We start from the raw sequence: 15,511 nt of genomic DNA, 5'->3' as shown, positions 1-15,511 counted from the left end.
ATACCCTCTCTCTCTCTCTCTATACCCTCTCTCTCTCTCTATACCCCTCCTCTCTCTCTCTCTATACCCTCTCTCTCTCTCTCTCTCTCTCTATACCTCTCTCTCTCTCTCTCTCTCTCTCTCTCTCTCTCTCTCTCTATACCCCTCTCTCTCTCTATACCCCTCTCTCTCTCTATACCCCTCTCTCCCTCTCTATACCCCTCTCTCTCTCTATACCTCTCTCTCTCTCTATGCCCCTCTCTCTATACCCCTCTCTCTCTCTCTTTCTATATCTCTCTCTCTCTCTCTCTATACCCCTCTCTCTCTCTCTCTATACCCTCTCTCTCTCTCTATACCCTTCTCTCTCTCTATACCCCCTCTCTCTCTCTCTCTCTCTCTCTCTCTCTCTCTCTCTCTCTCTCTCTCCCTCTCTCTATACCTCTCTCTCTCTCTCTCTATACCTCTCTCTCTCTATATACCTCTCTCTCTCTATATACCTCTCTTGGTTCGCTCCTCTACCCCTTTGGACAGGTTGCTTCCTCTTTTATTCCCAAGCACTCCCTGGCTTAACGACCTACAGCCTCGTTGGGGTAGGAAGTCCATATAAGGCGCGGGGGTGGAGTCAGCAACCTCAATTACCAATCCCCTCACCTCTCCCTGCTGTCTGCCACAATATTATTAGTATTAGATCTCTGTGTGCATCCAAGGGCCAGCCGTGCTACCCTATTCTGAGCCAATTACAATTTTCCTAAGTCCTTTTGTGATAGTGTTGTTAAGAAGGCAGAGCATTGCTTAATTATAGACAGACTTCTCCCCATCTTAGCTGCTTCTGCGTCAATATGTTTTGACCTTGACAGTTTACAATCTAGGGTTACTCCAAGCAGTTTAGTCATCTCAACTTGCTCAATTTCCACATGATTTGGTTGATCTTTAGGGTTTACTGAGGGTTTGGTTCCAAATACAATGCCTTTAGTTGTAGAAATATTTAGGGCAAACTTATTCCTTGCCACCCACTCTGAAACTAACTGCAGCTCTTTGTTGAGTGTTGAGTCATTTCAGTCGCTGTAGTAGCTGACGTGTATAGTGTTGAGTCATCCACATATATAGACACTCTGGCTTTACTCAGTCAGTGGCATGTCGTTAGTAAACATTGAGTTTGTCTGATGCTTTAAGCTTACGGTTTGATATGTTAAGACAAATGTCTCAAGAGGGCGCCACCTGACCCATCTATCCTCTTCCCGCTCCTGCTGGCTTTAGCAGATTTTGCAATTACTCTCCTGAAGTTGCTGGTAATAGGAACAAGGAATCTGCAACCTTTCTCATGTTGAATGCCAATTTATCTTACCATTTCTACCGATCTGCGTGCCAGTTATGGTTTTCGTATGTATATTTTCATGAAACAGTTTCATTTAATTTATAATAATGTCATATCTCAAAATCATTGTCACGTGATTAATCAAAATTCTATCTTAAGGAAACGTGTACAAACCTAAAAAGTAACTCACTTTCAAGTGGTTATCAAAAGTGAGAGAGCTGGAAAGATTTTTCAAATACATTGCAGAACTATTGTCATTCTTAATTGATGTAAAAACAGACTTTGCAATGGATTAGTTCACCGAGATTGGCGCAAATATATATACTGTATGTACAGTGCCTTCGGAAAGTATTCAGACCCCTTAACTTTTTCCACATTTTGTTACGTTACAGCCTTAGTCTAAAATGGATGAAATAAATACAAATCCTCAGCAATGTACACACAGTACCCCTTAATGACAGTGAAAACAGGTTTTTAGAACAAAGAAAACAGTTACCTTTATTTACATACTGTAAGTTTTCAGACCCTTTGCTATGAGACTTGAAATTGAGCTCAGGTGCATCCTGTTTCCATTGATCATCCTTGATGTTTCTACAACTTGATTGGAGTCCACCTGTGGTAAATTCAATTGATTTGGACATGATTTGGAAAGGCATACACCTGTCTATATAAGGTCCCACAGTTGACAGTGCATGTCAGAGCAAAAGCCAAGCCAGTATTGTGTCGAGGCACAGATCTGGGGAAGGGTACCAAAAAATGTCTGCAGCATTGAAGGTCCCCAAGAACACAGTGTCCTCCATCATTCTTAAATGGAAGAAGTTTAGAACCACCGAGACTCATCCTAGTGCTGGCCGCCCGGCCAAACTGAGCAATCAGGGGAGAAGAGTCTTGGTCAGGGAGGTGACCAAGAACCCAATGCTCACACTGATAGAGCTCCAGAGTTCCTCTGTGGAGATGGGAGAACCTTCAGGCCAATCAGGCCTTTATGGTAGAGTGACCAGACGGAAGCCAATCCTCACTAAAAGGCACAAGACAGCCCGCTTGGAGTTTGCTAAAAGGCACCTAAAGACTCTCAGACCATGAGAAACAAGATTCTCTGGTCTGATGAAATCCAGATTAAACTCTTTGGCCTGAATGTCAAGTGTCACGTCTGTAGGAAACCTGGTACCATCCCTGTGGTGAAGCATGGTGGTGGTAGCATCATGCTGTGGGTTTGTTTTTCTAGTCAGGATTGAGACAAAGATGAACAGAGCAAAGTACAGAGAGATCCTTGATGAAAATCTGTTCCAGAGCACTCAGTACCTCAGACTGGGGCGAAGGTTCCCCTTCCAACAGGACCACGACCCGAAGCACACAGCCAAGACAACACTGTGGTGGCTTCGGGACAAGTCTCTGAATGTCCTTGAGTGGCCCAGCCAGAGCCCAGACTTGAACTTGATCGAACATCTCTGGAGAGACCTGAAAATAGCTGTGCAGCGACGCTCCCCATCCAACCTGACAGAGCTTAAGAGGATATGCAGAGAAGAATGGGAGAAACTCCCCAAATACAGGTGTGCCAAGCGTGTAGCGTCATACCCAAGAAGACTCAAGCCTGTAAGCGGTGCCAAAGGTGCTTCAACAAAGTACTGAGTAAAGGGTCTGAATACTTATGTAAATGTGATATTTCAGTTTTTTATTTCTAAAAACATGTTTTTATATTTGTTATTGTGTGTAGATTGATGAGTAAGATAATGTTTTAATACATTTTAGAATAAGGCTGTAACCAAACCATTTAGAAAAAGTCAAGGGGTCAGAATACTTTTTGAAGGCACTGTATATTTGTTACTGCTCGGTTCTAATGATCTTGGTTAACCAACAGCCCAATGACCAAACAATCAACCAGTTGACAGTTGGGGTCAGCCCTATTTGGCAGTCATCTATTTTGTAACCTAGTCATCTATATGCGAGTCTATTCAAAGCTTCAATGTCTTGCAAAGCCATATGGTAAACCATAGGACCTAGTATAAAAGGAAATTCGTTTTTTAAAATTGAAAAACATTTTTTATTCCCCCACCTTTATTTAATCAGGTAGGCTAGTTAAGAACACCTTTATTTAATCAGGTAGGCTAGTTAAGAACACCTTTATTTAACCAGGTAGGCTAGTTGAGAACACCTTTATTTAACCAGGTAGGCTAGTTGAGAACAAGTTCTCATTTGCAACTGCGTCCTGGCCAAGATAAAGCATAGTAATTCGACACATACAACAACACACAAGTTACACATGGAATAAACCAAACATACAGTCAATAATACAGCAGAACAAAAGACAACAAAAAGTCTATATACAGTGAGTGCAAATGAGGTAGGTTAAGACAATAAATAGGCCATGGTGGCAAAGTAATTACAATATAGAAATTAAACACTGGAATGGTAGATGTGCAGAAGGTTCCAGTGTTTAGCCACCTGTATAATGTAAAGTATGATATTTCAAGTATGATTCTAAGGCAAAGGTTTTAATTGGTTAAAAACAAGATCCTGCAGCTGCTTGGGAGAGCTTAACATGCACTCTTAATATCACAGAGAACCAGGTTTTATTTCTCCCAATGCTGTTCTAGTTTTACTCTGTGAGCTAATATTTTGTTCATTTGATTTCAGTTGGTTTCTCATTTTTGGTTTCCTTGTTGAAGTGAATTCAAATGGAATTTGGAATGGTTTGCGTCACCAAGTGAATTGACTGAACTTGAGCACAATCAGGATTGGCTGCTAGCCCGCATTGAGTGATTGAGTTGGTAGGCAGTTATTGGAGGATGCAGTCATGTGTTTCTTATAAAGTGCTGCATTTGGAAAGTGAACAGTCCATTTTTCTTTAGGTTGTTTTCTGTAGGACAGAATGTTTTCAAACAGGATTGGATAATCTCCTTAGCCTGGCCTTTGGGTAATGTTTATCCTGTAGCCTACTGCCAGTGAACATTGCGCCTTGTAGTTAGAATACTTAGCGGTGCCCTCAGGTTGTGAGGTTACTGATTTCCGATCCATGAGCTGGGGCCACACTGTGCGGTTCCTTCTGCCTGAGTAACCAACCATTGCTTGCCCAACTCTTACTGGCCACTATCTTTTTGTTAGAGCAGTAGCAGTGGCAGGAGATGTCATGAAAACACCACCCAGTGAAGAACTTGCAGAACTTCCAAAACAAAAAGAAAGATACCTGCGTGTCAACTGATGTCGGCCTCAACCAAACCAAATTTAGAGATTAGCATTTGTCTCGGTTGTGAGTCTGAGCTGAGAACTCCTGTAGCCCCTGGCTGTTAAGGCCCAGAACAGTTGCAGAGTAAAGTACTAACTTATTAATACATGTAAATGAATATATGTCTGAACGTGTCTTTATGAGGCATCTACCTATGGATGCGCCATGAACATGCCCAGAGCCAGCGTGGCGCCGACAGCTGTAATTATAGCCGCCCAGGAGGAGAGGACATAGTTTGTTTGCCAGTCATCAGAATACCTTGACTGACACATGTTTGGCTGCCACTCTATACTGATCACTGTAGTGGTTAGGGTTGTCATTTAACGCCGCCATATCGAGTAGCCCTCCCTTTTTGCTGTCTCTCTTAATTTCTCCCTCTCTACATAACTTAAAAGCATGCCTAATGTGTATTGGGGTGCACAATCGTGGATTGATTTTAAAATCTATTCTAAAACTCACAGGCGGCCAGTGCAGAGACTTTAAAACCGGTGTAATGTGTGCTCTCCATCTGGTCTTGGTCAGTACACTTGCTGCTGCATTCTGTATGTTTTGCAGTTGACCAGTGGCTTTCTTGGGTACACCAGACAGAAGAGCATTGCAGTATTACACCGCTGTCCGTTCTGAAGCTGCAACGTAATTTTGGCCATTCTGACTGAAATGTTCTGTTACCGAAATCCCTCATTTGTTTTATGAAAAACATTCCCTATTCCCTCAACCCTGTAAGCATCGTATGCATGTGACCAATAGGGCCTGACCTATAGTCTATCATAATCACATCAGTAAATTGGTTATAACAAAATCCGAACACAGTAATGGCGACAGAAAAATGTATCCCGAGGATGTGAAAAAGAAAAACGGGCAAATGTTTGTTGTTTTCTCAGGAGGGAAAGTGGAAGTCAGATCTGTGGAAGACATTTGACTTAGTTGTGGGAACTACTGGATATCAATAAAAAGGAGGGCATATGAGCAAGTGTTTTCTGAGTATTATGTGCCAAACATTTGCTGTTAGATTACTATCTTATTTTAAAAAATGACCATTTAGAACAGTGTAAACAACACTAAATAAGTGTACCAGAGAGAATGTCTAACGGGGAAAAAAAATATATATATAAAGCCTTTATTACAGCAGACTGAAAACAGTTGCATGCGTGAATTGCGGTTTATTTATTGTTTAGACTAATTATTCAAAACTCCCTTCATTTCATTTTAAAACTAAAATGCTTGACTGCATTTCACAGCATGAATGTCTCGTGTGATGGCATGAATGGATAAGGTAGAATTTATATTGAATTATAGGCCTAATGATAACTACGTTACTTATAATTATAAAAATGATCGTGATAATAATTGTAATTATAACAATAAGAAGGAGATCAAGAAAAAGGAGGGAATAGGAGTGAGAGCTACTTGCATATTATGTGTGACAAACAGGTGCTGTTAGATTACAATATAATTTTTCTGCCTGTTTGGAACAGTGTAAACAACACCAAATAAATTATAAGTAATACCAATCTGTTCTAAAAAAAATTAAAAAGCCTTTATTACAGCATAGCAAATATTTAAAAACAGCCGAATCTGTGAAACTGCTTTATCCAACATTTTGCTGTTGCATGAGGCTTGGTGCTCACGGAAACAGTAGGCTATTAAACAAACACTCAAACAGGCAACAGAATTAAGATCTGTCTTATTTATGTAGATATATGTGGATGATTTCTAAAGCCAGGCACATTTAACAGTTAGGCTTGTTATTATAGACCTTATTAAATCTCCTTAATTCTCTTAGACAATTTGGCTAAGGCAAGGGCTGTTTCCTCATCTCTGCTGCCTCCGCCGCTTTGTTCTCAATCCCAATTTGCCGGTTAACTTTGCTATTATGCACATAACAACATAGGGAAAGGCACCAATTCAAGGAAGATTATGTTTCAGAACCGCGGACAGCGACCGTATCCAACCCGGGAGAAAAAAGCGCATTTGTTATAAAATAATATTTGATTGATTAGTGTTGCACCATTATTTTTTGCATAATATAACCGTATACAGTTTCAGTATCACATGTCTTAGAGTGATGGACTATGCCCTCCCTGTGGTCTCTGCAATGGATTAGTCCACTGAGATAGGCGCGAATCAGACAAGTGTCTTGTGCACCTTGACAAAAATAAAATATTTGCGACTGCTCGACCAAAAACATCTTGGTCGACCAACAGCCTATCGACCAAGCAATCGACCTGTCGACTAAATGGGTTCACCATTGTCAATGTTCTAGGTGAATGGAATAAGGCGGAGTCAGACGCAGGACACAGGTATGAGTAAAGCCACGGTATTTACTCAAATTCAACAATAATCCAACAAGGATAAACATAAACAATCCAGATCACGTACACGGAACCACTTGACAAAAACAATCACGCACAAAACAACAGGGGAAGCCAGAGGGTTAAATAAGGAACACTGATTATGGAATGGAAACCAGGTGAGTATTATGGTGGTGGTGACTAGAAAGCCGGTGACGTCGACCGCTGAACACCGCCCGAACATGGAGAGGGACCAACTTCGGCGGAAGTCGTGACAGCCATAGTTGGCTCTAAGATCTTTTAAAACTTATCTGGTCACCTATCTGGTGACTACAACACAGAGATGGGTACAAACACCCACAAAATACAAAGCGAAAGTCAGGCTGCCTAAATACGGTTCCCAATCAGAGACAACGCGAAGCACCTGACTCTAATTGAGAATCGCCTCAGGCAGCCAAGCCTATACCACACCCCTAATCAGCCGCGATCCCAAATACTACAAACCCCAATACGAAAACAACACATGTCACACCCTGGCCAACCCAAACATATAACAAAAACACAAAATACAATGACCAAGGCGTGACAGACATTGACCTGTGTATCCACTTGTCCTTCAGACAAGGAATTGCCTGAAAATGTTGTTGTGTTTTTGATGCAAGAAACCACTTTACAAAATCAAATATGTTATTATTACCATACCATTATTACAGAGAATCAGAAACATGTTACTACCCTCTGCTTATTGCCTACTCAAAATACAAAACTGCCCATTTAAGACAAAAAAAATGCTCTTTACCTGACTCTTCAAAGATGTCAAGAAATGTATACGTTTTGTGCTCTCTCACTTATGGCTGACTACAAATGATCTATAACTGAGCTAATGACTCACAAATTAGCAACGGGACAAAATGTGCACACATGGCTATACATGCAGCTCTCGCTTTGATCTCAAAACAAGTGAATCTACTCACGACTGCTCATGCTGTTAACACAGTCCAGTTCAAAGTAAATGGTACAGATCAATGGTCTATTTTCTTATATACCTACTACAGCTCTGATTGTTTATGCCACACCGGTCTGTGTACAATAGGGGCTAAGTAGTGTTTGTCAATGCAATAGAATCATACTCAGATGCGTTCTGCTTACAACAAAATCTCTTGCATAGTTAGATTTGTTTCGGTATGCTGCATTGAGAGTGGCTAATATTGTGTGGATTCGATATCAATTATCACAGTAAAGGGAAACGTAGATAATGTTAACAGGGAAAACACTAGAACAGTGGTCACCAACCTTTTCTGAGTCAAGATTACTTTGAGTCAAAATGCAAGCCGAGATCTACCGCTCGTAAGCCTATGCAACATTAACCAATTAAAAATAGTACTTTAGCAATGAGGTTTGTGCAGTAAGCTATAGGCTCAATACATTATCACCGCATACTGGCTTAGCTTGAATTGCCCTGCCAATGCATTGTTGTTTGGGCAATTAAAAAATATATATATTTCAAAATTGAAGGTAGGCTATCTGATCACACCGGTAATAGATCCGTTGTTTTATTACTTGTGAAGCACAGTTGAGTGAGCGTACATTTAAATAATTTGCTTTTGATTTTACTGGGCTGATGGTCACCTCTCAACATCCCTCTGCTCTACATTTCCTCCAATGACACTGGCCAAAAAGGTACACCGTCTTCCAGCTGATGGCAAAACTCGAGTCTGACCACATTATTTCTGCCTCAATGCCAAATTCACGTTGTTACTCCTATGAACAGAGAAAGTTAAATATTCCTTTTTTATTTAAAAAAGACCCAAGCTGCTAATAATAACAACAAAGTAAAGGTATAGTTACACTTCCCTACTCATTCATTACTGCTGCAGTGTTTGTTGAGGCACTGAGTGGAAATGGAAGAAGGTGCATTTAATGACTGATAAGTGTTGAATACAAAGTGTTGACAGTGCTGAGAAAGAAACTTAAACATGAACTCACTCATAAAAACAGCAACACTTTGCTGTATTTGTTGACAGTCTCTCTCTAGTCATGGTTTTAAACGTTTTGAAATCTCACTGTATCAACTTAGCTGTAGCTTTCTTTTATGCCTGCTACATTACTGCGGACATGGTCATCTGAGCCATACGATCAGTCAGCGGTAGGTTTATAGTGCACCTGATATGCTTTCTGGGCCGCCGGGAAGGCAGAGTTTATACCTTCAGACACATGAAATGGTTCAAAATTGCAACAGTTTTCCTACCTGGCATGCAGGGCAGCTGAATCGGGTGCACCTACTGTCAACAACCTGAGACAACAAAAAATAGGAACACAACTATCGTTTTTTTTTTTTTTTTTTTTTTTTTTTCACAGAAATGTTCAAAGGCATGTGCAATGTCTGCTTTATTTTAATATTTACCCATCTACCAATAGGTGCCCTTTGTGTGGCATTAGAAAACCTCCCAGGTCTTTGTGGTTGAATCTGTGTTTGAAATTCACTGTCGGCTGATGGACCTTAAAAATAATTGTATGTGTGGGGTACAGAAATTAGGTTGTCATTCAAAAATCATGTTAAACACTAGTATTAAACACAGAGTGAGTCCATGCAACTTTTGTGACTTGTTAAGCAAATGTTTACTCAAAGGGGTTGAATACTTATTTACTTTTTTAATTCTTCATTAATTAGTAAACATTTCTAAAAACATAATCCACCTTTGGCATTAATCCATTTTAAATTCAGGCTGTAACACAATAAAATGTAAAATGTCAAGGGGTGTGAATACTTTCTGAATGCACGGTATGTGGGTTTTTGGTAAAGGAATTACCAGGCACAAGGTAATATTTCTTAAACTTACAGAAGGTAAACAATTTCTCCAAAACAACATTTATGTTGATATTAGTTGGCAGGGGTCTTTACGTCAACATTATTGTGTTTTGATGTATTTCTGATACCTTTTTATTTTTCCTAAGAGTCCTTTTCTTTCTGAATCCAGAAATCAAAGCCTTTACTTATGCCTAATTTTTAAGATGGACAATTTACAAAAAATTTTGGATATGCCTTCATTTCCCCAAAATATACGCTCTTAACTTTAATTGAATACCCAATTTGATATTCTCCTATGAACTTCACATGTTGGTGTTCATGGATCCTTTTACAATGCCCAATACCCAGTTCTGGAGGGCATTGTTCTCTGCTATGTAACCTTTCATGGCACTAGCAAATTGTGCCTGCAGTTGCTCACTCACTCAACGATAGAGTGCATTAAGTTGTCATATATGTTCTCACTCAACATCCATTGCCTATGCCATGATGAGTGATGTTCAGTTTCCTAATGTCAAAGATTTATTTTATATGACTAAGATGTATTTATAATCACAATAAACCATGTTATCTGATGACACTAACCAACCAGGTCTTTATTTTTTCCTGTTCTTCTCTTTCAACAGGAGACTTACCTCAGCACCTGCAGGTGATGATCAACATTCTTCGCTCGGAGGACCGAATCAAACTGGTAAGAGACAACACACACACACTTCCCCACAACCCTGGCCAGTGACTAACCACCTGGCACCATGACATAGTCAATCTGCCTGAATGCTTTTTATTGTGTACTAAATATTTTACCTCTGTGTACTAAAGCCTTGTTTGCTCACTGTAATTATTAGATAATGAGAACATGTTTGAACTCACACAGAAGAGCATTACCAAGTGTTTCCTTGTTGTCTGTGAAATGGAGAGTTTATTAGTTTATCTACCACTATGTTCTTACACTCCATTGGAATGATGCCTCCCATGTATTAACAAACTGTTTTTGACTGTGAGAGATTGCTTTATAGGATTGGAGTGTGTGTGTGTGTGTGTGTGTTACGGTTGGACTGTGTGGATGTTATGCCCATGTCTTGTGCGTGTGGAATTACATGATGCAGCAGCCCATGTGTCCCTGCAGTCAGACTGTGTACCCTCTATGTTCAGAGTCCGTTTGTATGACCTTTATATCAGATTCACATGTTGGGAGAGGTGCGTGGACAGGTAGGCATTGTAGCCTCGTTGTTTGTGAAAGAGTTGATTAAACTGTCACGTCCCCTGCTACAGGCGGTGCGGTTGGAGAGTGCCTGGTCAGACAGAGTGCGTTACATGGTGGTGGTGTACACCAGCGGACGACAGGACACCGAGGAGAACATCCTGCTGGGCATAGACTTCAGCGACAAGGACAGGTGTGTATGGGCCAGGGCCTGTGTGTGTGTGTGTGTGTGTGTGTGGTGTGTGGTGTGTGTGTGTGTGTGTGTGTGTGTGTGTGTGTGTGTGTGTGTCTTTCCTCACTTGCTATGGTCGTCCTTGATGCCAGCTGTTAGACCCTTGTTGTTGTTGTAGTAGCATCTCCATTTGAAGTCAAACCAGGTGTGTTGATCTGCTGGGAACGTGTCTTTTTGTGTTGTTCCCAGTAAAAGCTGCTCCGTTGGCATGGTGCTGCCTCTGTGGAGTGACACCAAGATCCATCTGGATGGAGACGGGTGAGCGAGTACCCCATAGACATACAATTGTTCTGTATCTGTGACCCCTCTGTCAGACTACAGCCCCCTGCTGTACACTCTGGAGAGAAACAGCTCTGTTTGCGTAACTCTGTAATAACTGGAATACCTGTAACTGGAATAGCAGTAACTGGAATAACTGGAATACCTATAACTGGAATACCGGTACAGAAAAAGACACTGAGCTCAGCACAGGCTAATGTGCTAAAATGACTTTGACCTCCACATGTGTTTTGATAGAGAGTTATGTTTTAGTGGTTACTAGGTATGAATCAGTGTGTGATCAGGGAGAGTCATTGCCTGTCTTGTGTCTCCCTCAGGGGTTTCAGTGTGAACACAGTGAGCCGGAATCATGTCTTCAAACCTGTGTCTGTACAGGCCATGTGGTGAGTAGACACAGCCGTAGGAATGACTGCTTAATACATTGTTGTTAATGAAGCAATCCCACATCAATAGATTGTTGTTAATGAAGCAATCCCACATCAATACATTGTTGTTAATGAAGCAATCCCACATCAATACATTGGCTGCTGAATTCATATCAGACCACACAGTTGAGGCATTTCAAAATACTCTGCCAAATACTGGTGTAGAGATGCAGGTGCATGCATCAATCAATCAATCAATCAAATGTATTTTATATTTCCCTTTTTACATCAGCAATTGTCACACAGTGCTTTACAGATACCCAGCCTAAAATGAATGCCATTTGTTCATGTGAATCAGCTCATTACCCATTAAAAGCCTATTGGTAGAAACTGATTATACTGCACCAAATTTCTCCCAGATTAACAAAGATGGTTGATTGAAGATAAATTGACCTACTTTGACCAGCGTCTCTTTCTAACCCCTGTCCCAGGTCGGCTCTGCAGATCCTCCACAAGGTGTGTGAGGTGTCCCGCAGGTACAACTACTTCCCCGGGGGCATGGCCCTCACCTGGATGGGTTACTATGAGAGCTGCATCGCCTCAGAGCAGAGCTGCATCAACGAGTGGAACGCCATGAGAGACCTGGAGACCTTGCGGCCTGACTCTCCCACCATGTTTGTCGACAAGTGAGTCTACAGAAATTGCAAATGGACATGAAATAACGTGAATAGTTTCACACAAAGTCAAACATGTAGAACGAGATGGACAGTAGAGGAAACGTGTGATGGTCTGCTGGTCCTGACTGACCCATTGACTGAGAGTAGAGTAGTGTGCTGATGAAGCCTCTGTGTGTCTGTCTCTGCTGATGCAGGCCCACAGAAAGGGAGCGGACAGAGTGCCTTATCAAAGCCAAACTCCGTAGCATCATGATGTTCCAGGACCTGGAGAACGTCACCTCTAAACAGGTAAGCAGTGGGGAGGGATGAACTAAATGCACACATTAGCTGTGTGCCCTCCCTTTATAGTGCACTACTTTTGACCAGGCCAATAGGGCTCTGGTCAAAAGAAGTGAGCAAAATATGGAATAGGGTGCCATTTGGGACACAGTATTGAAAACAAACATCTTTGCATTACAGCCTTACTGACTTGTAGTGTAGTCTTTAGTCAATTTCGACCGGACATTATTTGATGTATTTGAAACTGTAGTCATATAGAATATCAAATGGTTGGGAGTTGACGAGTTTTCTGTCCCCTCAGATCCGGACGGAGCTGGAGCAGCATATGAGCTGTAACCTGATGCAGTACAAGGAGTTCATCGACAACGAGATGCTGCTGATCCTGGGCCAGATGGACAAGGCAACACTCATATTTGACCACCTCTATCTGGTTAGTCACCTGGAAACAACTCCTTATCCAGAACTGCGTGGTACCGCTCAATCTCTAGCTTGGTCCCGGGATCTGTCTCTGCTTTTCCCAACTCCATTGCTGTCATTGGCATTTTGGCATGCTAGCACAAACAGACTGGCACTCAGGCTACTCAAACTCTGCTTAATCTGATGAATCAAGTGCATTTTTAGAGCTTTCTCATTGTTTGAGGTCGGATTATCTATTGTCTCAATGAGATCTGGCCTGCTGAAGAAATGATATTTGGCTGATACTGCTAGAAAAAGTAGTACTCTGGAAGAGCCACACTTGGACAGCCATAACTGTTCAGCATGTGGACGAATTGACTGTGTATTTATGTGCAGTTAAGTCTGACATTTTCCCACGTTTGTTTGCAGGGATCTGAATGGAATGCCTCCAATCTGGAAGAGCTTCAGGACACTGGGTAAGTACAGCCTTTTCCTCACTTCCAAACATTTATATTCCATAGAGTGAATCCATTATTGGCTGTCATGTCTCCAACACTGTCAATGGACTTTTTCAGAGGCATTAAAGTTGTCATGAACACGATTAGTTGTCACGAAGGTTGCCTCATCGATTAGAACATAGATTAGTCATTGTCAGAAGTCAGAATAGGAGTCAGAATATTGTGAGAGTATTATGGGGTAGTGTCTGTCTCTTCACCAGGGTGGGCTATATCCTCAACGTCACCAGGGAGATAGATAACTTCTTCCCAGGAACATTCTCCTACCACAACATACGGGTCTATGATGAGGAGACTACAGACCTGCTGGCCCACTGGAACGAGACATACAACTTCATAGTTAAAGCAAAGTAAGTCATGTTTGCCTCGAAACAGGTAAGAGGGATGGAAAGGACAGAGATATTGCGAGGGATAGAGCTGATAAAGCAAGCTATTCTTTACCATAACACACATAATCCTTTTTTTAATTCATACATTCATTTATTCTCTCTTGGTCAGAACCACGTTGGTAGTACATGTATCTTCCTGCTGTTTCACTTGAGGTACAGTAATAGTAGCTTACAGAGAACTGTGAGTGGCTTGACTGGGGTGTAATTAGGGTAATTCGAGGCAGTGTAGGACCAAGTCTGTGACCAAAGTTGTCCTAGAGAAGGAAGCTGAAGATGGTTACCACTAGCAACACAAAGGCTTTCATTATCTTTGCCACAGACAGAGAACAGTCATCTGAGTGACAACTGGCTTCGGATTCTAGTCTGATTCTCCTAACTATACATTCACGGTGTGTTAACCCTACCAGGAAGAACCACTCCAAGTGTCTGGTCCACTGTAAGATGGGTGTCAGCCGCTCGGCCTCCACCGTTATTGCTTATGCCATGAAGGAGTATGGTTGGTCACTGGAGAAGGCCTTCAACTTTGTCAAGCAGAAGAGAAGCATCACACGGCCCAACACAGGCTTCATGAGACAGCTGGCTGAGTACGAGGGCATCCTGGATGCCAGGTACAGTCACACTCGACTACACCCCCTGTAATTACCATAGCCCAGATCAACTAGGGTAGCCCAACAAGGGATCAAAGCACTGAAATAGTGCCCCCAGGTTATAGATTTTGCTGTATGTTCTATGTGTATTATTTGAGCATATCTCCCATGCTCCTCCTTGCCCACCCCACCTCTTTTATCCACTTCCAGTAAGCAGCGTCACAACAAGCTGTGGCGTCCTGACCGCCCCGACCCAGACTGTGACCTCCATGAGGGACTGCAGGCCCAGTGCTGTGGGGGGGAGTACCCAGCGAACCGTACCCCTGAGCCGGGGATGTCTCCCTGCTATGAGGAGGCTCTTGAGGAGAAGGGGGCGACATGTCCCCTTTCCCCCTGCAGGATGATCAGTCTGGAGGTGGACCCCGCCTACAACAACTACTACTTCCGCAGGCTGTCTGACTCGGCCCTGGACAGTGACCCCTCCACGCCGGTGCGCGCTCCGCCCCTCCTGGACATGGAGCGGGTCTTCATAGAGATTGAGGACGTGGAGCGCGACGCCCTGCTGGATGACGAGGCCTTTGAGGGGCGGGAGGGCCTGCCGCTGCCACACTTTGGGCTGGCTGGGGTGGGGACGGCGGCCCAGACCTCTTGCCGGGGACCAGAGCCCCTGGAAGAGCTGCGCCTGCGTCTGGAGTTCAGCACTGTAGAGGAGGAGGATGAGGAGGAGGTTCAGAAAGATGAAGCAGAGATGGAGGCGTTAGCACAGCCAGGAGGAAGAGTGGGGAGTGCAGGAGGAGGTGATGGTGATGGAGAGGTGGAGATGGTTCAGGAAGAGGAGGGAGAGAAGGAGGGCAATGGGCTGGACCTGGTAACCCTGAACCAGAACTCCAACAATAACAACCACTTTAATACCCAGTCCAGCCTCAATGTAAGTGGGAGCGGTTTTCATTATGGTGTCTTCTGTCTCTGTAATATAC

At 42.6% G+C, this 15,511-nt stretch overlaps 1 protein-coding gene across 21 annotated transcripts in view; it reads left to right on the top strand.

The window, feature by feature from the left end:
• Window positions 1-15,511, top strand: part of LOC118393279 (protein phosphatase Slingshot homolog 1-like) — a 70,945-nt gene that overhangs the window by 47,835 nt on the left and 7,599 nt on the right. For 20 of the 21 annotated variants that reach the window (XR_008063959.1, XR_008063958.1, XR_008063951.1 and 17 more), the window contains 11 exons: window positions 10,241-10,305; window positions 10,887-11,008; window positions 11,237-11,305; window positions 11,644-11,709; window positions 12,183-12,377; window positions 12,563-12,656; window positions 12,949-13,077; window positions 13,473-13,519; window positions 13,762-13,908; window positions 14,355-14,555; window positions 14,745-15,462. Coding sequence is in view for 7 of the 21 variants with exons in the window: in XM_052461570.1 (XP_052317530.1) it covers window positions 10,241-10,305; window positions 10,887-11,008; window positions 11,237-11,305; window positions 11,644-11,709; window positions 12,183-12,377; window positions 12,563-12,656; window positions 12,949-13,077; window positions 13,473-13,519; window positions 13,762-13,908; window positions 14,355-14,555; window positions 14,745-15,462 (1,853 nt within the window). In the remaining 14 variants the exon portion in view is untranslated. The remainder of the gene's footprint in view (window positions 1-10,240; window positions 10,306-10,886; window positions 11,009-11,236; window positions 11,306-11,643; window positions 11,710-12,182; window positions 12,378-12,562; window positions 12,657-12,948; window positions 13,078-13,472; window positions 13,520-13,761; window positions 13,909-14,354; window positions 14,556-14,744; window positions 15,463-15,511) is intronic. The other variant, XM_052461571.1, reaches the window with a different exon arrangement.

The sequence above is a fragment of the Oncorhynchus keta genome, chromosome 14 (genome assembly GCF_023373465.1).
Source record: "Oncorhynchus keta strain PuntledgeMale-10-30-2019 chromosome 14, Oket_V2, whole genome shotgun sequence".
NCBI lineage: Eukaryota > Metazoa > Chordata > Actinopteri > Salmoniformes > Salmonidae > Oncorhynchus > Oncorhynchus keta.
The sequence above is the reverse complement of the archived record's forward strand: the minus strand, read 5'-3'. Positions and strand labels throughout refer to the sequence as shown.